General features: G+C 39.0%; 1 protein-coding gene across 3 annotated transcripts in view; it reads left to right on the top strand.

Annotated features, from left to right (window-relative positions):
- MLLT3 (MLLT3 super elongation complex subunit) overlaps positions 1-26,523 on the top strand; it is a 398,946-nt gene that overhangs the window by 275,606 nt on the left and 96,817 nt on the right. For all 3 annotated transcript variants that reach the window (XM_062208143.1, XM_062208142.1, XM_062208141.1), the window contains one exon: positions 5,371-5,514. In XM_062208143.1, the coding sequence (XP_062064127.1) occupies positions 5,371-5,514 (144 nt within the window). The remainder of the gene's footprint in view (positions 1-5,370; positions 5,515-26,523) is intronic.

Raw genomic sequence — 26,523 nt, forward strand, 5'->3', positions numbered from 1 at the left:
TCCATAAGCTGTACTTTGGAAATTTATATTCATTAAATAAAAGTTAAAAAAAAAAAGGAATACATATTGCCATTCTCTCCTAGAGAGTTTCTGATGAGAAGTCTGTTGTGAGTCTCATTGGAGGTCCTTTGAAAATAATCTGGCATTTCTCTCTATGCATGTTTTAGAATTTTTTTTTTATGTTTTACTGTGGGGAGTTTGATTACAATGTGTTGTGGAGAAGATCTTTTCTGGTCGTGTCTATTAGGAGTTCTGTGTGCTTCCTGTACTGAATGTTCTTTTCTTTCTCCAAATTCGGGAAGTTTTCTGTAATTATTTCACTAAAAAGGCTTTCTAATTGTTTCTCTCTTTCTACATCTTCAAGAACTCCCCAAACCCATATGATGGGTCATTTGTTTATATCCTGTAGATACTCAGAAGTGTTTTTTTAGTTTTTTAATTTCTTCTTGTTTTTTGGTCTGACTGTATAATTTCCTGCAATTTGACTTCTACTATGGATATTTTTTCTTCTGCTTCACCAATTCTGTATTTAAGGCTTTCCACTGCATTTTAAATTTGTTCTATTGAATTCTTCATTTCCAAGATTTCATTTTGCTTTCTCTTTAAGCTCTCAATTTTGTGGTAGAAATTTTTTTTCATGTCATGTATGGATTTCATTAGTTCATGCATTTGCTTTTGATTACTTCTAAGTAATCCTATGATCAATGTTTTGAATCTCATTTTTGGCATTTCTTCAATCTCATCTTCATAATCTGGCACTGAAGTGTTATATTCTTTTGGGGTCATCCTGTTTTATTCCTTATTCTTGTTTCTTGAATTGGTGCATTTATTATTTGGCATTTGTGGAGATACTCCTTGGTTTCTTCTTTGTTTTTTTTCACTGTGGCAGCTTTTATCTTTGGACTATGCATCTGGATTAGTGGAGTGTCTCCTTTTTCAGTGACTACCCCAAAACATGTGGTGGGTGTGTCCAGGGAGTTCTGTTCAGTGTTCCAGGGTGAAGGCAGCATCTAAGGTGACATCCAGGTTGGACGTGGTAAATCTCTGTTATTTCTTTTCTTTTCTTTTTTATTTTTTGACAGGCAGAATTAGACAGTGAGAGACAGAGAGTTATAGACAGAGAGAAACAGAAAGAAAGGTCTTCCTTCCATTGGTTCACTGCCCTAATGACCACTACATCCGGCACTGTGCCAATCCGAAGCCAGGAGCCAGGTGCTTCCTCCTGGTCTCCCATGCGGGTGCAGGGACCCAAGCACTTGGGCCATCCTCTGCTGCCCTCCCTGGCCACAGCAGAGAGCTGGACTGGATGAGGAGCAACCAGGACTAGTACCTGGCACCCCAACCTGGACTAGAACCTGGAGTCCCGGTGCCACAGGCGGAGGATTAGCCAAGTGAGCCATGGCGCCGGCCCTGTTTTTTGTTTTCTTATCAGAGGGGACGTTTGTTCTGCTCTGTTTCATAGACTCAACTTATCTCCTCTCCTCAAAGGAGACCAGTGCCTGGGTGCTAGCCCCAGTGGGTATAATATTCATCCACACTGCCCCAAGGACCACACAAAGGATCTGTGCAATCCTCAGTGTAAGCTCAGATTCCCCAGTAATGTCCCTTACCAGGGAACCAGGGAGCCCTGGGAATGTGGAGCCTCCCACAGACTGGCCAAAGTCCCAGCCACACCCTGAGTCCTCCCACATAGCCTGAGTGTTTTCACAGTCCCAGCATACAAACCTCCCACTGCACAAGCACTTAGCCCTCTGTGAATTCTCCCCGCCAGACTCAGGAGTTTCCACTTAGTTGGTTGCTGGATGCAGACTTGAGCTGGCGCAGCTGTTACATATGTCCAAAATGGTGTCCACCATCTCTTGTCTTGTTACAGGATGCCATTACAGGGTGAATAGGGAAAGAGAAGTGTGCCCCTCCCCTCTTTTCTCCTCTAGTTGGGCAGGTACATTCTCACTCACAGGGCTCTCTCTAGGCTCTTCCTTCAGCTTTAATGCCAGTGGGTTGGGCTGCTGCAATCTGTTCTCACCTCACTCTCCAAAGCAGATATGGAGGCTCTCGGCGGCTGGGGTCCTGACTTGTGCACGTCCATGCCTCCCATGCAGGTCCACCATGTCCCTCTAATTTGCGTGGAGTTTCCTCTGCCATTTTCAGTTTAACTCTTCCCTGAGACTGCACTCTATCCACTTTTTTAAAACTATCTTTTCCTAAACTAGAGCAGTAAGTTCCTCCCTTCTCCCCCATCTTTATCCTTCCCCTACAACTACATTTCATTCCCAAGACAGATGCCTCCCTTTTTCTTCTTCTAACCTTGGGAAGGCCTCTACCATAACTTTAATTGCATCAGTTCGGAACAATTTTAACTAAAAAACAAAGGCCTCTACCACAGCTTAAGCTGACATCCCGTATGAGTGCCAGTTTGAGACCCGGTCACTCCACTTCCAATCTAGCTCCCTGCTAATGGCCTAAAACTTTTATATCAATGGAAAGATACTACCAGATCTTTGTGTTTGAAAGCTCGCCCTCTTGTCATTTTAAGAAGTAGAATATTTCGTGTTCACAAACAGGAGGAGACCAGGTGAGGAATGATGAAGGTCTAAGCTAAGACAGTGGTCATGGTGGCTGGAGAAGACGGGCTAGATTTGCAAGGGTTCCAAAGGAGAATTAGTAAACAAAACTGGGGGAAAATTTGGCTGGTGAGCGAGGAAAAAGGAAAAGTTGGAGGTGATTTTTCTGTATCTTAATCTTGGAAAGCCGTTAGGACTTGTTTGCCAGGATATAAGAGTAGAATATAGAGGAAAAGAGAGATGAAGATAACTTTAGTTTAAAATAATGTGTGTGCTTTGGTGTTATTGTGGGTCAACAACACATGCGTGTGACAGTTCAGTGAGAGCTGGGTTAGAGATGCACATAGAAGAATCACAATCCAGTAGGTGGAACTGACTTCCTATGAATGAATGGCATCTCCCTGGGAAACTTTACAGAAAGATAAATGGCATCTGTGGGACAATGGAAAAAGAGAAGAGGGCTGCGAGGAAGACTCAGAAGGAAGACCTAGTAAAATATGAGGAAAACCAGAAGAGAATGGCAGGCATCCTGATGGGAGGTGGAACTGGGCACGGGGGAACAGGTGTCATGTGAGGTGGTAGTAGAAGAGAAGAAGTAGTTAGGAAGTGAGGGAAGACTATGATTTATGGAAGTGTGAGTAAGGAGGTGGAAAAAATGAATTTGTAGTAGGTAAAGCTACATTCTGACAGTTGCAGGTGCCAAGACTTTTGAATAAAAAGAATTAGATTCAGATCACTTTGTTTCATCTAGCAGAGCTGGTAACTGTCTAAGCCACAGGAGAGCTGTGAGAGTTAAGTGAGATGAATATTAAAATACACAGTAGTTTCTGTTATGACCCTCAGTCTTGATTTCATTTTGGATAATTAAAAAATAGTGTGTAGAGAAGGATAAATGTTCACCCAACTATAGTGATAGCTTGAGAGTTGAACCTGGGTATCAAGAAATTTTTTTTTAAATTTTATTTGAAGGGCAAAGTTAGAAAGAGAGAGAGAGGGAGGGAGGGAGAGAAAGAAATATTTTCCAAATACTGGTTCTTTCCCCAAATGGCTACAGTGGCTGGGACTGGGCCAGGCTGAAGCCAGGGGCCAGGAGCTTCTTCCAGGTCTCCTACATGGATTCAGGGGCCCAAGCACTTTGACCATCCTCTGCTGCTTTCTCAGGCTGTTAGCAGGTAGCTGGATCGGAAGTGAAGCAGCCAGGACTTGAACTGGTACCCATATGGGATGCCAACATCACATTCAATGGCTTAACCCACTATGTCACAACGCCAGCCCCTTGTGAAATTCTACTCACTGTGTTCTTTGAATAAGATGTCATTTTGTCTTCTTTCTTCAGGAAAATACAATTCGTTATTCATCTCATAAATCTTAATCATATTTTTATGTTCAAGAACTAAACCAGTTGTTGAGGATGCAATGGAGATTCAAACATTGCTCCTACTTTTAGTAGTCCTATGATCTAGCCGGGTAAATGGAGATAAGACAGTTATTCTAAGATAAGGTAGGGGTAAGAAGGAGATATATGCAGAGCAGAGGAGGCAGGGAGGAGTTAGGAGTGGCTTCAAGGAAGCCCTCCCACTCATGAACCCAAAGTGGAAAAGGATGAAAAATTATACAGAGAGAACAGGAGGTGGAGGAAAGAGGTGGAGGTGATAAAGAGAAAGCAAGGGGGCTGGCACTATGGTGTAGTGGGTAAAGTTGCCACCTGCAGTGCCAGCATCCCATATGGGTGCAAGTTTGAGTCCTGGCTGCTCCACTTCTAATCCAGCTCCCTGCTATGATCTGGGAAATCAGTAGAAGATGGCTCAAGTGCTTGGGCTCCTGCACCCATGAGGGATCAGCTCAGCTCTGTCTGTTGAAGTGAACCAGTGGATGGAAGACCTCTCTTTCTCTCTCCCCCTAACCTCGTCCCACCTCTGCCTCTTTGTAACTCTGCCTTTCAAATAAATAAATAAATATTTAAAAAAAAAGTTAAAGCAAGAGCAAAACCCAGAAGTAACTAAGGACATAGTAGGTACTGAGAGGCACAAGCAACAACATACTATAGAACAACAGATAGGTGGAGGAAGCATGGTGAGTTTAGAAGCCGGATGGAAGACCTCTTTCTCTCTGCCTCTCCTTCTCTCTCTGTGTAACTCTGACTTTCAAATAAATAAATAAATCTTTTTTTAAAAAAAGAGATTAGAAGCCAAGAGCTAGTTTATGAAGGCTTTGTGTTGACATTTAAGTGACATTAGATGTTTGTCCTAATGGCCATTAGAGGGTGTCAAATTTTAACTAGGATGCAAATGTCTGTAATTTTATTTCATAGAGATAATTTTGAGGCCTGAATAAAAGAGACATGAAAGAGAATGTATCATGAAGTAGAAAGACCTACTAGGGGAGGGAGTTTGTTAGCTTGGCAGTAAGAACATGACAGTAGGCATTAGATGGCTTGTTCAAGAAATATTTAGGAGAGGACATTGGCAGCCTTTGTTGATATGTGTAGAGGGTAAGGTGGTAAGAGGAAGGGATTTCTTAGATTTCTAGTTGGGTAGCTATGTTTGTTGGTGTCACACCACTTGAGAGATTGCAGGGAGCATGATGAGATTATTCTATTTGGTTTTTTCCTAACACAAGAAAGCCTACTATATCAGACATTTTCATTTTGTTCTGTGAATAATTCCATGGCAATTTTTTTCCAGTACTATGACACTATAGCTGTTTCATGTCTGAGTTGTTTCTGTAGCTTAAGAGGAGTGAACTTTTGCTCTTAAAATTTCATTTTTTGCCTAAGTCTTTTCTGTCTTCCTTTTTTAACCACCAGGAAGAACCTAAGAAAGTCCGCTTTGATTATGACTTATTCTTGCATCTTGAAGGCCATCCACCAGTGAATCACCTCCGCTGTGAAAAGCTAACTTTCAACAACCCCACAGAGGATTTTAGAAGAAAGTTGCTGAAGGCAGGAGGGGTAAGTGGCACCCTCTTGTGAAAAGCCTCCTACGGAAAAGCTAGTTACTGGAGTGTTAAGAAGTATAAGTAATGTTTTTGGAGAGGTAAAAGAGATAAAGTACCATAATGGTTTAGCAACAGACTCATGGTTTGAGATGGTGAAAGAGGCAAACAGTAATATTTTTTAAAGGTATGGATCTGCATACATTGTTGGTTAGAATGGGCTTAAGGTAGGTTTACTTTGACAAAAGCCAAAACAAATAAGCAAAAAATTATCTTCAATTAAAAAAAGAATCATGTATGAAGTTTCTTTTTTTTTTTTTTTTGAAGTGGTAAGTGAGGTAGAAAATTTAATTTTTTTTGAAGATTTATTTTATTTATTTGAAAGAGTTACAGAGAGAGGTATTCAATTTTTAACACATTCAATATAATTTAAAGATATAATTTTAAGAATATAATGATATTCCCTTCCTCCCTCTCATTCATTCATTCATTTTTGAGGTAACATTTTTATTTTTAATCTTGAAACTTTTTGATTAAAAAATTTTAAAAGACATGTAAAAGTTAGACATTTTTATGTGTTATGATGTGATGTTTCATTACACATATACATTGCAAAGTCCAATCATGGTAAATATATTTACCCTTTCAAACATTTAACATTTCTTTATAGTGAAAATATCCAAACATCTCATCTTTTAGTTTTTTAAATAGAGAAATATGTAGTAAATGATCTATCTTCATCCTTTTGTGCAACAGAACCTCAGTACTTTTTATTCCTATCTAGTTATAATCCAGTACTTGTCAGTCAGCCTTTCCAAATCCATTCCTCCCCACTTCCTTTCCCACCCCCTAGAAACCACTATTATATTTTTAACTTCTATAAGATACCTATTTTATTAGACTTCACATATGAGTGAGACCATGTGATATTTGTCTTTCTTTGCTTGGTTCATTTCACTCAACATAATGACCTCCAGCAAATGACATGATTCAACCCTTGTTTATGACTGAGTAATATACCATTACATATGTATAATATAAACATTCTTTATCCATTATTCAGTTGATGGATAATTAGGTTGTTTACATTTCTTGTTATTGTAAATAGTGTTGTAATAAACATGAGAGTGCAGATGACTCCTCAACAGATGGATTTTTTTCTCTAGATATATCCTTAGTCATGGGATAGCTGGATCATAAAGTAGTTTTATTTTTAATTTTTTGAGGAACCTCCATACTGTTTTCCACATTGACTTCACTGAGTACATTCTCATCAACAGTATGCAAAGGTTACCTTTTTTCTACATCTTAGCATGTATTCTCTTAACCAATCTAACTGGACTGAGGTGATATGCGATAACATTTTTAATTTACATTAAAGCCAAGAATTTAATGCGCCATCAAATAAAAAGCTTAACAAGTAGCAAATTTTAATGAAGACAAATGTACCTGATATTTCAGATGGGCATCTCAGGAAAGAACTGAGAATCCAGTCTTCATTCAGACTGGAGTTTTTATGGAGGTGGGAATGGGTCCCTTCCCCAGTGTCTCCTTTCCCCTCACTATCCTACATATTATTGGGAAGAGGGTTTTCTGAATGTGAGATTCCTAAAATTCCTCTCAGACCTTCATAACGGATCTAATAGCCCCCTTGGTGTAGGGTGGGGAACATTCTCCTAAGCTGATCCTGGGAGAGGGCTGGGATCCATCTAACAAGGTTATTGAACAAGAGCAAGACTTTTAATGTGTAAATGCTGATCTCCCAAGGCTTGCCTCCTTATTCCAGTGCACAAAAGCTCCTATTTTCTTTGGACCTTCTCACACAAACAGGCTATGTCTATTTACCTACCTACCTAACCATAACATTCCCCTCTCAAGAGAATTAACCCATATGGGTGAATATCTGTCTTCTGTGTTTTCTTAATCTGACATATGGGTGTTTAGCTGCTTATGGTTATTCGTTTCTTGCTGTCTGTCCTATGGTGTTCAGAGATGCCCTGGAAAAGATTGTCTTGTATGGTTCAAAGGTCCTAACAAGTAAACCAGAAGTCCTGCATCATGACCATCTAGAGCTGGGTAGCTTGTATTCTGTTAGAGACAAAATGAATGAGTCTATTACAGATACATGGTCCAAAGAGAACCAGTAAGAATATGGGAACTACAGGGCCAAGGAGGGACAATGCCAGGATTTCCATGACATTGTATTGGGCCCAAAATTTCAGTCTTGTTCAGCCTGGTCTTGGAGTATTCTGGCCCTATACAGGAAATGGTGAATATGGTTTTGTGCCTGTCTAGTTTGATTGACTCAAAAATATTCTTGGAGTATGGCATAGATGCTGCCTTAGGTGGTGGTCAGTACAATGAAGTCTTGCCAATTTTGAAAGACTGAGTTTAGCAACCCTAGAGCAAGGTCCTTAATCATGGAAGTCTTTAACAGGGAGAAGGCTGTATTTTGCACTCTATCAAGGAAGAGAACCCTGTTCTAGTTTACACTTGAGAGCCTGCTATAGAGGCTTTTCTATTTCCTTGCACATGGGGATGCATAACCTGTTAGAAAAATGCTATAGGTGTCTTAAAGTTGTAGGAACAGGAATTGGCTATGTGGCCTGTATCCTCTCTGGAACCAGTCTCTGTTCTCAGAGGTGAGCATGAGTACTAAATAGTTAACTTTATGACAGACCTAAATAGTTTTCCCTTGGACACCTGGTAGCCACATTCTGTTAGGAAATTAAGGGTGCTAATCAAATGCCCCAAACTGGTGCCTAACATTGGGGATAGACTAGCAAATCATCTTCATTTTAGATTATCTCTCCACTCCCCTCAAGAGATTGGTCCTTTAAGTTCTCCAAGAGAGCCTGCCCAAATAGGTGCAGAACTGTCCAAGTTACTTGTTACTTTATACCCAGTTTGCTAACCCATTTAAAGGCAAGTATGAACTGACAGGAGGGGCTCTTAGGCTTAGTAATAATCAGGTGGGCTTTAAGACCTGGCCAAGTATGTGTGATGCTGAGACCTACCTATCTCTTCACATAGAAAAGTGGAAGAAACATTACAAGGGAAGTGCAAAACTCCCTAGGTAAGATACTTCATTGACTCCCATTACCTAGTTGGCCTGGGAGGAGAGCTGGCCTGAACAGGAAGCTGCAGAGTAGGCATAGGCAGCTACTATATCTAAAACAAGATTCATGGTCCTGCCTTCTATATCATGACCTCAGACCCTGTTCCCTCAGTGGTCGGCTGGGAACCAGGCAGAGTGAAGAGCTTCCTCAGTTCAGTGCTAACAGGAGCTCTGGTTCTGACCTAGGAGCCCTTCAACCCTTGGGGCAGCACCATTTCCAGTGACCCAGTTTTTGGCAGAATGGGCAGCTTCACAACAGCTATTTTCCCAATGCCCTGCTTTTCACATTGATTTCAGGTGCTTTCTGGGGGTGGACTGGTCTTGTTAGGCTATTTTGACTAACAGATCACTATGTAAAATAGCTATCAGCAGGGCCTGCCCCCTATCCTCATGTTGTTCCTACTGCCTAACTTGCTCCTCTTCCTCCTGGTTTCTGTTAAAGAAGACCATGAGGCAACCTTTAGGAGTACTCAGGCCCATCCCAAATTTTTGAAGCTTTCTTCGGACATCAGGGGTGGCCTAAACTAGAAGTCTATACTCACAGGCATGTTCAGATATTGCTTTCCCTGTGTGTTAAGACAGTGCCCATGAGTACTGTGTCCTTCCAGGTAAGATCAAATGTGATGACCACCTTACACAATCTGTCTATAAATTTGAGGTCATCACTAAAACTTCCTATCTCCCCTTTAATTTTGTTTGAAAGGGGGAGTTCATCCCATTTACTGCACCCACAGGAGAATAGAGCTAGCTGTAAAATCATACTGAAATTGAAGCTCTCATTTTCTGGTCATTTATATTGTAGCCAAGAATTGTTACAGAAAAATAATAGTTGTACCCTCTTTTAAGGTATGGGGATCAAACTCTATGTCCTAGTGGAGAGTCACCTGATATAGTCAGTTTCCCATATGGAAGAGAATAGAGGAGAAATGAGGCAACAAGTAAGGCCTCCTTGATTGTTGTACCATGAGTTAGGACAGTGTTTAAAAGGAAAACCGTGTTCTTTTAAGAGTTCAAAGACACTAGTCACCTTTAATATCCCTATAACCATTTATTAGGGTCTTCAGTGAAGCTTCCCATATCACCCCCTTTTTTTGACAGGCAGAGTTAGAGAGAGAGCGACAGAGAGAATCCCATATCCCTTTTTATCTGATTTCAATCCTGCATTGTAAAGGGAGCTCATCCTTAACAGTATATTCCAATGGCTTCTGTAGTCATGGCTGAGAACTGATTCTTCAAGCAAGGAAAGGCAGTTCCCTTGTCAGGAAACAGAGGGTACAGGGACTTTCAGTTGTTTACAGGGGTGCTGTTCCATGATGGCCATTCTCTTGGCTTTGCCTCCTAGTGGGCTCTTGGTGGTGGAGTGAGTCCAGCTTGCAATTTTTACAGAATTCATGATTGTCTCTTAGTTCTGTCAAGACCTGTACATAGGGGACTTCTGTCTGTTTACTGTGCCCAGGGCAGAATAGATCTAGCTGCAAATTGGTATTATATTTTAAAGTCTCATTTTCTGGAGGCTTTCTGGTCACCTAATTTATATTGTAGCCAGGTAGAATTACAAAGGGAAAGTGGCTGTTTCTTTTTTAAAGTCAAAGGGTCAAACTGTGACCAGTTTTTGAGAACACATCCTGTCTGCCCTCTATCTGAGAATAGTGAATAGAGAAAGAGAATAGAGGAGAGCAGGCACCCCTGTTCCTACCTCCCTGCTTGTGAAGAATTTCCTTGAGTTCTTCCTTGGGCTTCTCTGAACTTTCACAGTGTAGCCTGTGGGTTATGGACCATGGGTTTCTAGGCTGAACTGGTATTACTATATTACCTGTAAATTTTCCTGGGATTCTGGACTTTCACCATGTAGCTTGCGAATATCCACTGCATAGCCCAGCAATGGTGTTTGTATCTACCACATAACTTGACTCTTTTTGGAACCTTCCTTTTTTTCTAGCTGGGCCTCTTTTTTTGACCCATATTTTGACCTTGAAATGTCTGGCTATGTAATGTTTAGCTTGCCTGAGCCTTTGCCAGTTCCCCTTTAAAGACCTGGCCTGCTTACTGAGACTGCCAGCTTGAGCGCCTGTCTACCCTTTTTCCTTTCTCTCTAGCCAGCTGCGGCCAGAAAAACATGCGCACGTGCCTCTTGCATATCTGCCTGGCATCTGTCCCTGATGTGGGTGTTTTGTCCATGGGTGGAGCTTCCCCAAGGGTGCATTGCCCCAACTCTTATGCAGATGGTGATATTCCCCCCAGAGGGAGCTGGTTTGACCCTTGGTGCCAGGACATGTTAGGTACTAGAAGGGATGGGGGAGGGAGTGCAGTGGGGGAAGGCAGCAAGCTCCCGGTCTCAGAGCCAACCCAGCATGGTCAGACACTGCTAACAAGAGAGAAAACATATAACCCTGTTACCCTCACCATCATGCAACCAACATAACATGGAAGACAAACTGTCTAAGGCTGTGGGGAATGGGCCTGCTCTGAAATCATGTCTCATCAGCAGAGACTGATCCCAGTTCATAAAAAGTCAGACCTTTATATAAGCCCAATACAGGTTTGGTATCATTTTATAAGTTGATGATGTATTTTACACAATGTAAATTAACTCAGATAACTGTTATCTCTCCAAATTGAGAGTCTCAGCCTCGGAGTCAAAAGACTATTTAGAACTTTAAAGACTTGTCAGAAGTTTAAACTGTTGGTCAAAATAGAAGCAATAATCCATTTACCCTGAGCATTTTAACAAAAGTTATGAGCTAGAACTAATCAGAGTTAAGGTGATCGTTTAAACATTAAAAAGAGACAGATAACATTAACTCCTGTAAGATTCAGTTCTTGCAGATAATCAAGGCTCAGTATAAGACAACAGAAAACACTAGACACTTTTCCCAAAGAAGGTAAAAATTCTCTTTTCCAATGTCAGTTACAGAAACACTTAAAAAAGCCTGAATCAAAAGGGTCAGCACAGGCTGGCGCCGCGGCTCACTTGGTTAATCCTCCGCCTGCAGTGCCAGCATCCCATTTGGGCACCGGGTTTTAGTCCCAGTTGCTCTTCTTCCAGTCCAGCTCTCTGCTGTGGCCCGGGAAGGCAGTGGAGGATGGCCCAAGTGCTTGGGCCCTGCACCCGCATGGGAGACCAGGAGGAAGCACCTGGCTCCTGGCTTCGGATCGGCGTAGCTCCGGCTGTGGTGGCCATTTGGGGGGTGAACCAATGGAAGGAAAACCTTTCTCTTTCTCTCTCTCTCTCTCACTAACTCTATCTTAAATAAATTTAAAAAAAAGGGAGGGAGGGTCAGCACATGCCATCAGCATTTGAACCCATTACTTAGGGCAGTTAAATGCATCATAGAACAAAGAGGTAGAGAATCAGGTAGTCCTGCTATCTGGACTTTTAAGATAGAGGAGCTAACTTTAAAATGACTTCTTTGTAATGTTATCCATTCTCATCTCACACAGCATTCAACTTCCACAAGCCTTCTACAACATATTTATTCCTTCACTTCCTCTTTCTATCAAAAGAGTTTTCTTTCTTAAACTTCATTGCCAAGAATACATTTTCATGCTTAAAGCTTCCTCTACATCTTTCTTTTCTGTTTACTGGTTTGTTCAGTTAACATCCTGAAATGATCTTCAGCACTTCTAAGAAAAGAGAATCTTAAACAGGTGGACAGATAAACTTACATAATTTAGCATGAGTGAAAAAACAGGAACCCTTTGGGTTAGAGGGACCATGAGACCCACTCTTACCACTTGAGAAGAAAAAACTTGAGAATTGGAAGACACAGGCCATGGTCAGTGGTAAAAATATCAGTTTTAGAGAAATCATCTTAAGACAAGTTCTTGCCAGTGCTTTTTCAAAATAGTAGCAAAGGGTATGGGGGAAATGAAGCACATGGCATCCTTCAGCAGGGAGCACTGACTGAGACCAGGTGCTGGGTTTGGCTGCTCAACAGATGCAACATCCCCCTATTTCCTGACATTTGAGGTGAAGAGGAAGGTAGTGAGCAGACACTGGGCAGGTCGGTCAAGACAAGGAGGGCCAACAGGGTCTGATAGAGACTGAAAGAGAGTAAGTTGGTCTCAGTCTCTTGTAGGATACTCCTCCCTCATGAGTGCAACAAATGGACTTTGGTTGAAAGAGAAACAGGGCAGGAAAAGGCCAAAATGTCGAGTTTAGAAGAATATGGGCAGGCCTCTGTCTCCATGAAATAGTTGCAGAGACCTTGGATGCCACTAGACAGTGCAGGGGAAAGCTTAGCAGTCAGATCAGCACGGTGCGCCGGCCGTAGCGTGCCGACCGCGGCGGCCATTGGAGGGTGAACCAACGGCAAAAAGGAAGACCTTTCTCTCTCTCTCACTGTCCACTCTGCCTGTCAAAAAGAAAAAAAAAAAAAAAAAAAGAAGTAAGCTAAACAGGGAGCATTCCTCCAGTGAAGTTTAGTACCTACTGATGCTCTCATTCTCTCCTGGCTGGCTCTGCCAAATATGTTACCAAAGACTGCTGCTTGGAAGTACTTGTCATCATACAAGAAAAGATTCAGATGTGAGACAGAGAGTAGGGTTAAGTGAAGTAGCCAAGTCGCATAAGAAAAATACAGCTGATAGAGCAGGTAGATGTCTCAGGAAAGAACTGAGCACCCAAAATGGGAATGTTGTTACATCAGTTTACACAGACTTTGGGCAAAAGTTGAAAGTCATAAAAGTACATAAACTTATTATCCAAATTTTCTTGATCAGGATTAATAGAAAAGGTACATTTGTTTGTATTATGTGTTTAGATTTTTAAAATACATATTATGTTTGTATGTTTTAATTGTGTGTAGGGAAAAGATGGATTTTCCTTTTCAAGATGATAAAAATGGTGTAGTGAATTTTTGCCATTGTGATGTGGCTAGAATGGAGGAAGGCTTTAAGTGGGATTTCTTATAAACATAAACATAGAAAAATTTGGTTGTATAGACAAAGACACTAATTTTTGGTCAAAATCTGCTTTAAAATGGGTGTCATTGAGCTCATCAGCTCTTACTGCAGAAAAATTTTGTGTAGCAACTTGTATGGGCAGTTTAGAGCCAATCTATTTTGAAATGTGTTTGTTGTTATAGGATCTTCTTTTCTTAGTTCTTCTGAGAGGTTTTCAGGTAGTTCTATATCCAAGAAGTTATCTTCTTTAATTATATGTAGACTATAATCTATCAAAATGCTTCATTTTACTGATAAACTCTTCCTGAGGGCTTTATAGGTAATTGCTGGGTGTTATGTGGCACAGAAGTCTTTTCTCTTTATGACCATAGACAACCACTATGAGAATCTCTGAAAAATTACAGACCTTCTTATGAGAAAATTGCCTATTTTTGTAATTCTGATAACATTTTATGGTATATAGACCCACTTTTTTGGGTCCTGTTTTGCCAGGCTCCTCTCCTTTGAACTCAGCTACTAATACATGTTTAAAGCAATGCATGTCCTTTTACCATATTTAATTCCTAATACATTGTATGTCAGTAAATTATTGGTTGAATATATATTGGGGGACAGCTTTGAAAATGAACCACCACTTAGAGTATTCTATGAGGAAACGTATCCTCATGAAAAATTGGACTTTTGTAACAACTAATTTTAAAATAATATACTTAGTATGTATTTATTAAGGAAGCTGTTTAAAAATATTGCCCTAATTTGTTAATTTTACTGTTATCAAGAACACAGTGTTGATTCCATCTATTTATCTTTTGACTATGTTTTTAACAATCAACTGATCTATTTCAAGTCCTAACCATCCTCATTATTTTTCTCTTTATGAGGGTGTGCTTTACACTTATTGTCTCTCATGAGTATGTAGTTGAGTAGGCAATTAGAGCATGTGAATTATGGAACCTGAGAACATCAGGTCTCTGATAAGGGTCATAGGCAAAAGTAAATTTGACACAAGAACATTTTAAAACAACCACTTAGTACCAAAGTACTCTAGGGTTGCTTGTGAGCTGGAGGGGAGGTTATAGGTCAGTGATAATGTAGCGTGGTACACCACTGCAAACTGATAACGTCTTCATTCAATTTCTTGTCTTTTTGCTCCACTTAGCTGTTATCTTGGAATGATCCTCCTTGACTTCTAATTTTCCTTCTTTTTGTTTATTTAAGTGCTATTGGAAGCTCACCGATATTTTTCAATCAAACTCAGACTGTATGTTAACAACACTGAATAATAACTTTGAAATGTAAGATATTCCAAACACATCTTATTTGATCTATTACAAGATCTTTAAGGGACTTCATTGCAGTGAATTTTCAGTAAAATAAAATGTTTTTAATTATTTGAAATTATAGACATTATAGATTTTATCTCTTTCTCCTGGAACATTAAGGGAAAGTATAGAAATGTAAAAAAAGATCAATAGACTAATAAACATTTTTTGGCTTAACATAGGTGTATAATTACATTACTTTTACCTGTTATATAAAAAATATACTGCTGTCTTAGTGTTAATGCAACCTATCCTGGGGTTATTCAATTATGAGCCATTTTTTTGTTTCATTAGAAATCCTGTTCATGACTATGTTTCTCCCGATGAAGTATTCTTTGGGAAGGAGGTGTAGAGGAAGGGTTGGGCATTGGGTTTGGAGGAAGGAGGTGCTCTGTTCCATATTGCTAAAGATTATAAAGTCACATACTGTAGATGTGTATGTTCTATCTTAAGGAAAAATAAATTGTGCTCATCTTCATTTGTGCTGTGTATAATCATAGTGTATAGCTTGAGGCATGAATGGAGAAAACTTAATGCTTGGCTATGGTTCCTTCTCTTTCACTTTTTCTCTTGTAAACTAAAAGTATATTGTAGCTATTAAAAGTTGAACTTGGCTTTTCAATAGATCAGAAAGATTGTTTTTAGAGCTGGCAGCATCTTTAAAAAAATGCTTTGCTGCTCTTAGGGGGAAATGATTCCAAAGATCTTTTTGCCAGAAGAATCTTTAAAAATTCATATTTTTTTCTGCTTCAGAATCTATAAACCTAGAGCTATGTGGTGTTCTTTTTTTTTTTGGGGGGGGGGTCCAATAGCATTCTATTTTCTGACTGGATTTCCTGTTTTGATGTCACAACTATTTTCTAAATAGTGTCAAAGAAATCTTGCTGTACTTTTCCCTAGGAAGAAATGTACCCTGTGCTTTTCTGTTGAATAGCTTCCTAACAGTAAGGATATCTTTATTTCAAGAAGCAGGGAACATTTGGATTTAAGCATTCTTTTCTGAGACTATTGAAATGCAGAATGAATTCTTTTATGAGATCCTGAAGGTAAATTACAGACCTCATTGGAGGTTGCTGGGGAAACTAGGGTTTGGTAAAGGATCTAATCTCTGTCAGGCCTTAAATAAGACAAAGACAAGGTAGGGATCAGAACATAGAAAGAACAACTTGCAAGCTGCTACTGCCTCTTTTTAAAAAAATTTTATTTATTTGTTTGAAAGTCACAGAGAAAGATAGATGAGTAGGGGGAGAGATCTCCCATTGACTGGTTCACTCCTCAGCTGCCTGTGACAGCCAGGGCTGGGTCAGGTCAAAGCTAGGAGCAAGGAACTCAATCCATATCTCCACATGGGTGGCCAGGACCTAACTACTTAAGCCATTAGCGGCTTCCTCCCAGGGTGTGCATCAGTAGGAATCTGGAATTGGGAGCAGAGCTTGGGCTTGAACCTAGGCACTCTGATATGGGATGTCATCATCCCAAGCAAGGTCTTAACTAGTAGGCCAAATGCCCACCCAAGAGTGTCTTTTAAAAACTTTATATTTGGGGGCCAGCACTGTTGCATAAAAGATTAAGCCTCCACCCATAGTGCTGGCATCCCTTATGGGCACCAATTGGAGTGTCTGCTGCTCCACTTCTGATCCAACTCCCTGCCAATATGTCTGGGAAAGCAATGAAAGATGGCCCAAGTACTTGGGCCCCTGCACCTCTGTATGAGACCCAGAAGAAGCCCCTGGCCCCTGGCTTTAGCCCGGCCCAGCCCTGGCTATAGCAGCCATTTGGGGAGTGAACCAGCAGATGGAAGACTTGTCTCTCTCTCTCTCTCTCTCTCTCTCTCTCTCTCTCTCTTTCTGTTTCTTTCTCTCTCTCTCTCTCTGCCTTTCAAATAAATAAATCTTTTAAAAACATTTATTATTATATGCCTTTATTATTTATATTTTGTAACTGTTTACTATTTATAATATTATTAAGGAAGAATGTTTTCTTTATTTTGAGACCTTGTATTATTCTTTGATTCCTACAGAAAAGGAAGACAATGCCCAATAAAGGTTTTGGGCAAAGTTTTGATATAATTTTCCTTTGAATTTTAGGCAAAAACCAAGCATACCCCTTGAGTAGCATCTTTCTATCTCACTGTGATATTTCTATCTGTTTCTCACTCTAAAAAAATGAGCTGTTGGTTCCCTTTTGGATCACTGATTCTCAAATTGTGCTCATTACATTGTTAGGATTAAAGAATTTTTCATCATTTTAGATGATTTCTCTCTTTGTTCCCATATCACTTTCTTAGTAACTGGAATCCAGTTTTATTGAGAAACAGTGCATAAGGGTTTTATATCCATTACTTTAAGACTTTGGATTGAAATATATGATTTTCTTTTGAGTATCAGCAAAGCAAAGACACACACATGTTGATATTGCATATCATATTCTGTAACTAAAATTTAATTAATCATTCTACTTGTTTCTCTGGATTTGTGGTTGGGAGGAAGTCAGATACAATTGGAAAAGTTTTGAAGTCAGGCAGATTGAGGTAAAATCTTCATCTCTATCATCACCTAGCTGAGTAAAGTTATTGTATTTTTTTTTAAATCTCAGTTTACCAGCTGTGGAATGGGAATGAAAGTATTTTCTATAGAGGGAATGCGTAACCACAGTGTGTGGCACAATGCAGTTAGTTACCCAGTGCCTGGGCTTTTTCCCCTCCATTACTGGTTTAGAACATCAACAGATGCTTAACTTATATCAAGCACCAAAAGTTACAGTGAAAAAGAGTTGTTACTTAGTGTAAATTTTTCTATGTTTATTCACAGGAAAACCTGTGTAGCTCCAGTGAGTTGACGTCCATCACGACATTAAAGGACCTATATTGTGTTTTAAAGATTAGCCCGTGGTATCTTTCTTTCTTCATAGGGATTATACTCTGACTAGTTGTATTTTGCTTGTGTAAATTGTCACTTTAGTTCTGTTTGGAATAGTTTTTTAAGATCTAAGTTTTCATTTGAAAAGGTGTTGATTATTACTATCATTCTTGACTTTAAATTTCTAGGAGATTAAAACATTCTCAAAGCCATGTCCCCTTAGAAGATTTTACAGGTAGTGTGTCCAGCAAGGTGGTTGCATCCCCATGCTTCTAAAAAGAAAGTACAAAAATGGCAAAATGGCAAAATGGCAAGCATCTTAGAAAAACTGAGTTTACAACTGCTTCCATTTATTGCCTGAAAACCAAGTGATCTGCATTTGTTCTGTTTATCTTCATGGGATGGTTGTAGAGTATCCATCTCCCCTCCCCTCCCCTCCCCTCCCCTCCCCTCCCGTCTGCCCCTTCTTTCTCTTTTCACTCTTTTCATTCCTTCTTTTTTCCTTTCTTCAATTAAACAGGGCAAAGTCTAAATATACTGTTCAGACTATTTGTGAATCACTGGCAAGCAGTTAATTTTGAGGACAGAAAATTAAAACTAACCACAGCAGTTGTTAAAACTAGGGTTTCTATAGGCAGAAATCCAATTCTGTTCAGACACCACCTGTTTCAATAGGACATTTCAGACGCCCATTTGGCAAGATTTGCTGGAAAAGACATGGGGAACATGCTTTCAGGCTGTATGAAGTCTGCAGCATAATGCAGTCCTATTTCTCAGAGTGACAGTTACATTTATATATGATCTGTTTTTGCAAGAAATAAATTGGAATTTTTCTAAAATATTGCCTACTGCAAGGTGGAACTCGGGGCCACAGTGGACCTCCAGCAAGGAGTTTTCTTTATTGAAAGAAAAAAAGGACCTTATGATAAGGAACTTTTACTAAGGTAGCTGTGTCAAGCTGTCTTAATACAGTATTATATTGCAAGGATCTGGAATTAACCTTGTATATGGTGGCATAGTATTTCCTTTGTAGCAAAGCTTGGAACACTTCTGTTTTCTTAACTGTGTGGGTTACTTTCTCTTCTCAATTTTTTAAAAAAGATTTATTTATTTACTTATTTATTTGAGAGGTTGAGTTACAGGCAGAGAGGGAGAGACAGAAAGGAAGGTCTTCCATCCATTGGTTCATTCCCCAAACAGCTGCAACGGCCAGAGCTGGGCCGATCTGAAGCCAGGTGTCAGTAGCTTCTTCCAGGTCTCCCATGTGGGTGCAGGAGCCCAAGCACGTGGGCCAATTTGTTTTGCTTTCCCAGGCCATAGCAGAGAGCTGGATGGGAAGAAGAATGGTGGGGACTACAACCGGCTCCCATATGGGATGCTGGTACCACAGGCTGTGGCTTTACCTGTTAGCCACAGCACCTGTGCCTCTCATCAAATAAGTAAATGCATAGTACACACTAACATGTAGTAGATTTTTCTCAAGGCATTCAATAATATTGTAATGAATAAACTTGTGCCTAGTTTTTTGTGTTCATGGGTAAGACTGTAGGATAAATTCCTAAAAGTTGAATTGTGGCTCCAAGATAAGTGGAGTTTGAATTTTGGTACACATTGACAAGTTTCCCACTCAGGAGGTGATACTATTTAATGCTTGCACCATCAATGGCTAAGGCTGTGTATTTCTTCAATGATTTATTAGTCTCCACCACCCTCTATCTATGGAGTGAAAATGATATCTCATTTTTAATTTGCATTCCTCTTGTGAGTGATGATGAGCAACTTTTCATATGCTTAAAGAGCCATTTTCATTTCCTTTCAAAGACCACATTTTAATGTATTTTAAATTGGAAATATTCTAAGTGTTTTGGTTTTGACTTTAATTTATGGGTACTCTTCCCACATACTTACATTTGGAAAGGTTACAAAAAGATACGGAAGCCTCTTTAACCAAGGTCTGTGTTTTCAGGCTTTCTTCAATGTGTAACAAATTATGTTCTAGGAACTGATTTGTCAAGACTTTGGCTTTTAAAACTATGAGTGGCTTTTGTGGCAAACTCATCTCGACAGTACCCATAGATGGATAGCTGGCAGCTTATTTTTAAAATGACTCAAAGAAAATAATACGGAGAAGATTATTTTAGTGGCTGTCACTGGACAGTTTCATTGGATTTTTGGATATTTGTTTTGGAGTCAGTGTACTTTTTCTGTTATTTTCTGATATATATCATCCTGTAATTGTCTGTTTCAAAAGATAAAAGAATGCTGCTGTTTTTCACCAGCACTGATAGAAGGTGATTTATTTAAATAAATGTAAGATCAAGCAGGTTGCCTCATTTATCTGTATTTCTCAGAAGTTAATTTGCTGTCATATTTGGTGTTTTCTCTCCTCTATTCTGTATTCCCTGCCCCCTCATCCTGACACCAACTCTAAAGAACTAAATCATGAAAGTGAAACATGTGTATAAATGGTAAATAGAAAGCAAAAGTTGTGAGCCTCAGTTTCAAATGCCACGTTAGTGTCTTAAATTCTTAGAAAGTGTGGTCATGATGGTAGAAAGTAATTAATTCACCTAATATATTCTATTTAGTAGTTTTAAGGTTTAATGTTTTCTCAAAGTCGTACAAGCTGATTGCAGGATGATTTTCCAGATTTTGAAAATAGACTCCAAAAGCATCAGCTTTTCTTTGACTCCTTCCTTCTCAACGCCCCACTCTAAGCAGGGAGTGAAGAACAGGGACTGTACAAGCCTTAAATACTTTTACTGTATAAACTGAGCAAAGGTTAAAAGACAAATGTGACAAGAAGACGTTCCTAGACTGTGTACTAAGAAAAGTTCTGTTGAATGTTTAGCTGTCAAGAAGGTGTGCCACATTTCTTTCATCAGACCTCCCAAGAGTAGCAGTTTAGCTGACTGTATGTAGGAAGTGGTTAGTTTAGTAGCCTTAATTTAGTCTTGAAAGGAAGCGCGGTGATATCTGAAAGAAAGCCAACACTTAACCCTGCCCTTAGCTCCTGCGCCTGATGCAGAAAGAGAAAGAGGGAGAGAGAGAAAGGGAGGGAGGGAGGGAGGCAGGAAGGAAGGAATGAAGAAAGGAAGAGAAAATGGAAAAGAAATAAAGAATGTGAATCTTGGAGAATTTTTAATTAAAAAAAGAAATCCTTTTTTTTTTTTTTTTAAATACAGAACTATTATGATTGAAAACTGCTGGTGCAATTTCTGTCTCCTTTCTTGGCGCAGGTAGTTCTTCATGCATTTGTTTCAAAGCTGCATACAAAGTTTTAATATCTATGTCTGTTCACTTATTTTTAAGATGGTAAGAGAGTTGTTTTTGAGAGCAGCTGCCTTTTCTGGTTTTCGCTACTGGATATTTTTTGGGTTCATACTCTATAATACTGGGTAAAAACATTTTTGAGGGTTGAGGGTTGGAAAGAAGGGGAATGAAGGCTATGATTAACATTTTATTTTCTGAATTTTTCTTGTTCCATAAATTGAAAGAACACCTGACAGTGATTGTGATCTGAAGATAATAATTTCAAAAATAAATGTTTGAGACTCTTGAAATAGACATCGTGGTTCATTGTCAGGGAGTGAGGATAGATGGTAGGTGGTTTAATAAAATAATCTTTATTATCCCAAGGGACACAGCCTTGGTGTAATAGAAAGAATGTTTGATTTGATATCTGAGGGCACAAATTCAATTCTTGGGTTTGCTGTTAATTTACTTTGGGCTTTAGGTTGGTGTAAATCTAAAATAAGTATAATATCCCCTTTCTCCCACTTGAGATTATTAAATGAAATGTGGTACATAGTTAAGCAGCCAGCAAGTAATTGTTTTATTTATTGAAATATCTTCTTTCCTTCTGCAGGTTATATTAGTTTTTGTTGCTTGGAAAAATGAAAATAAAAGGTTTCCATTTGAAGACTTTCACATAATAATAATGTTTTGCTAGAAACATCATACTTTATTGTTAAAAATGAATCTATTTTCCCAACTTTGAAATAAATATGTGCAAACTTTAGTAAATATAGACTTCTAGAAAAGCAAAAAAGAAGAAAATGCATCATTATAATCTCTCCAGGGGCTGTGGCCTGTGGCAATGTTTTATATTGTACTTATTATGTAGATAAGATCTCATTGAATACTAGTATTTCATACTTAATGTTTTAAGCATAAATTGCATAGCTTTTAAACTGTATGCTTTTATTTTTATTTTTTAAAAACATGTCCTTACACTTCAGAGAATTGCTATAAAAAGATTGTTGTTAAGAACGGTGACTTGATCAGCCCTTGCCCTGACTGTTGATGAACAACTTAATACGTTATCCCTTTTAGTATTTTTTTTGTTCTACTTAACACTATTCGTTGAACTCTATAATTAACACACAATTATTCTTAGGTGTTTAAATTTAACTGAAAAGTGATCTCTGTTAAATATGAGAGTGGGAATAAGAGAGGGAAGAGATGTACAGTTAGGGACATGCTCAATCGGACTTGCCCCAAATGGTAGAGTTAGAAACGTGCCAGGGGATTCCAACTCAATCCCACCAAGGTGGCATGTACCAATGCCATCTCACTAGTCCATTTGATCAATTTCTGTTCACAATTGATCATAATGATAGGACTAAGAGTCAAAGGGATCACATAAACAGTAGACTCATAGAATGGCAGATGTCCTAAACAGCACTCTGGCCTCAGAATCAGCCCTTAAGGCATTCGAATCTGGCTGAAAAGCCCATGAGAGTATTTTAGGCATGGAAAGCCAAGACACTCTGGCAAAAAAAACCAAAAAACAAAAAACAAAACAAAACACAACAACAACAAAACAAACCTAAATGAAAGATCTCTGTGAGTGAGATCCCAGTGGAAAGAACGCGCCATCAAAGAAGGTGGTACCTTTCTCTGAAGGGAGGAGAGAACTTCCACTTTGACTATGACCTTGTCTAAATATGATCAGAGTCCGTGAACTCAAAAGGCTTCCATAGCTTTGGCAACTCATGACAAGAGCCTAGGGTGATTACTGATGCCATAAACAAGAGTGTCAATTTGTTAAGTCAACAACAGGAGTCACTGTGCACTTACTCCTCATGTAGGATCTCTGTCCTTAATGTGCTGTACATTGTAATTTAACACTATAACTAGTACTCAAGCAGTATTTTTCACTTCGTGTTTCTATGTGGGTGCAAACTGTTGAAAGCTTTACTTAATATATGCTAAGTTGATCTTCTGTATATAAAGAGAATTGAAAATGAATCGATGTGAATGGAAGGGGAGGGGAGCAGGAAAGGGGAGGGTTGCAGGCAGGAGGGAAGTTATGGGGGGAAAGCCATTGTAATCCACAGCTGTACTTTGGAAATTTATATGGATTAAATAAAAGTTAAAAAAAAGAACTTATAGGTAATATGTTCTATGGGTTTTGTTTTTCTTTTTGTTTTCTTCTTTTTGGCTCTCTGCTTTTCTAAAGTTATTGGCTTAAGATCTAAAGACTACAACAACATTAAGAATAAAAACTGTTTTACACAAACCTGAAATTTTTTTTCTTAATGGTGCCCACAATAAGTAGTGTGTGTGTGTGTGTGTGTATGTGAAAGAGAGAGAGAGAGAGAGAGAGAGAGCGCACACACAAGTAGGTGAGCCTAGATGAGCCATAATAGATCAATTGTTTGGAAAGATTTATATTTCAGTATAGATTATGGCAGGTACATATTTTGTATCTTTCTTTGTCAATCTTATTTCCTCCCTTTTCCTTACAGAGTACATTGAGGCCTGTGGTTAGTGTGAAATGGTCAAATATGAAAATAACACATTAATAGAAAGATTGAATAGTGTAAGGATTCCCCATCCATGAAACAAGCTAGACCATTTGGCTAGAGTTACAGTAAACTGGAAATATAATTTAGTTGAACTTATAAATTTCAGTCTTAACATTAACTCTTAGTAACTGAAAATAGAGATTTGTTTGAGTATAGACGGAAGTCTGCCCATGTGGTGTCCGTGCTGTCTTTGGGCAGATTAAAAATAAGTTCTTCCACTTCTCACCACTCTATGAAGCCCTAGCCCAAGGAACGTGGTGTGTCTACATAACACAGATGAATTTCAGCCAAACTTTCATCCCATTGGCTGAGAATCCCTGTGCAGATCACCATGTAGATACCATTCTCAGTGACACTATTTATAGGTCCAGAAAAGTGATTTTGATGTTGAAGCTGTCTTGTCTGAGATAGTCTGGACAGGAGTTATCTGGGGAAATAATAATAAATAAAGCTTTCTTGAAAATTTGTTCTCAGAGTATCCCAGCTTTGAGTGGCCATGTCCTTTCAAAGGTTTAGCCTGGTCTCTTCTGCCATGCTTCATTCTTTTAGTTTATGACTGCATTATGCAGCAGTCATAGATAGCTATAAAGCTCTAGTTTTAAGCAGAAGGAGCAAGGGGACTTTTGATAAGACCATTGTGCTAACCCAGGAGTTTCAAAAGCCAGTGACTAGGAGATGAAGCTAACCCTTTGAAAGAGCATGCTGCAAAGACTGACAGCAGTTGAATAATGTGGCCTTTGCTATGGGGAATTTATTAAAGTAAAAAGTGAAATTTTTCTTTCTGATGATTCAAAACTCTGAAGACCTTAGGGAAGAGAGTAGCAGTGAACTCCAAGTCAGGAATATTCTAGGTCACCATTAATATACTTTGTACTGTGTTCCAGGTTTAACATGTATTTATCTGATCTGACTATTCACATGGGTCCCAGGGTTAGGCTGGAACTTGTTCATGTTGGGTCTTATTTCCTTTTTGTCCCTTTGAGGATTTTTCTTCCTAGATTTCTGTTAAATCTTGATAAAGAAAGAATTGGTTTCTTTTGTCCATTCACCCCTCTTCCAGGATCAAGTTTCCTGAGTTTTTGTCCCTTTCCATCCACAGTATCATCTTATCTGAATCTTTTCTTGCTTCCTTTTTATTTTTCTACTGAAGAATGTTTTTTAAAGACTTATTTATTGGAGAGGGACACACACACATACACACACACGCACGAGAGAGAGAGACAGAGACAGAGAGAGACAGAGACACACAGAGAGAAAGAATCTTTTATCTGCTACTTTACTCCCCCAGAATGCTGCAATGGCCAAGCCTGGGCCAGGCTGAAGCCAGGAATCAGGAGCTTCATCCAGATCTCTCACATGAGTGGCAGAGGCCCAAACACTTGGGCCGTCTTCTGCTGCTTTTCCCAGGCCATTAGCCGGAAGCTGCATCAGAAGTGGAGTCTCCATCAAAGAAGGAGGTACCTTTCTCCGAAGGGAGGAGAGAACTTCCACTTTGACTATGACCCTGTTGGAATAAGATCAAAGTCGGCAAACTCTAAAGGCTTCCATAGCCTTGGCAACTCATGACTAGAGCCTAGGGAGATTACTGATGCCATAATCAAGAGTGTCAAATTGTTAAGTCAACAACAGGAGTCACTGTGTACTTACATCTCATGTGGGATCTGTCCTTAATGTGTTGTCTAATGTGAAGTGATGCTATAACTAGTACTGAAACAGTATTTTTACACTCTGTGTTTCTGTGTGGGTGCAAACTGATGAAATCTTTGCTAATTATATACAGAATCGATCTTCTGTATATAAAGATAATTGGAAATGAAAAAAAAAAAACAACCTGGTGTTAAATTGGAAATGGCATAGAAAATTAATTTTTAAAAAATATCATGTAGGATCTCTGTCTTTAAGGTGCTGTACATTGTGATTTAATGTTATAACTAATACTCCAACAGTATTTTTTCACTTTGTGTTGCTATATGGGGACAAACTGTTGAAATCTTTGCTTAATATATACTAAACTGATCTGTATATAAAGAGAATTGAAAATGAATCTTGATGTGAATAAGGGGAGAGGGAGCGTGAAAGGGGAGGGTTGCAGGTGGGAGGGAAGTTATGGGAGGGGGGAAGCCATTGTAACCCATAAGCTGTACTTTGGAAATTTATATTCATTAAATAAAAGTTAAAAAAAAAAAAGAAGTGGTGCCTCCAGGATACAAAGTGGAGCCCATATGGGATGCTGGCATTGCAGTCTATGGCTTTACCTGCTACACCACAATTCCAGTCCCATCTGAAGACATTTTTGTACTTAGTGTACATATACCCAATTTTAACCTCAGTTTTTTAATTAAAAATTCTATTAATAAATCTTTATTCTCATTTATGCTTCTGTGCTACAGAGCAACACAGGCTGTGCATGTCTCCTAGATACTAAATGAAATGCTATACTCAACTCATCCGTCTTGAAGGCAATAATAAAACCCATTTGTTGTAGCATTTAGAAACTTTCTTACTGCCTAATTTTCTGTACATGTATTCTAATTTCTTTTGGTGCAGTGAATGTGCCACAGCAACTAAATGTCAGACTCATAAAAACAGATGTGTTTTTTTTCAAATGCTAGTATTATCACTTAACTGTCACCTTGGACACATAATTGACTTCTATCTGTAAATTGGGAGAGCATGGCCTCTTCTTCAGGATAGAGCTAGTGTGAGGATGAGTTGAGATAATGTATTGGAAGTGACTAGCATAGTCACTGCTATAAAGGAAAAATCCATCAACGTTACACTTTTATTCTTAATATATTTAGAATTGGGGCATGTGGGTCAGTGCTTATTTTCATGGTTATGAAATTAGTAAGTCATGTAGTTTTATAGCTGAAGAGATCTTTGTTATAGTAGATCAAGCTCCCTGTTTTACAGATGAGTAAAACTAAGCCATCAAATGCTGAAATCATTGATCTAGCAAGAAATAGCTGAATCAGGGTTTTTGTTCACCATTCTTGCATTTTTTTCCAT

This window comes from Lepus europaeus, chromosome 12 (assembly GCF_033115175.1).
Source record: "Lepus europaeus isolate LE1 chromosome 12, mLepTim1.pri, whole genome shotgun sequence".
In the NCBI taxonomy this organism is placed as follows: domain Eukaryota; kingdom Metazoa; phylum Chordata; class Mammalia; order Lagomorpha; family Leporidae; genus Lepus; species Lepus europaeus.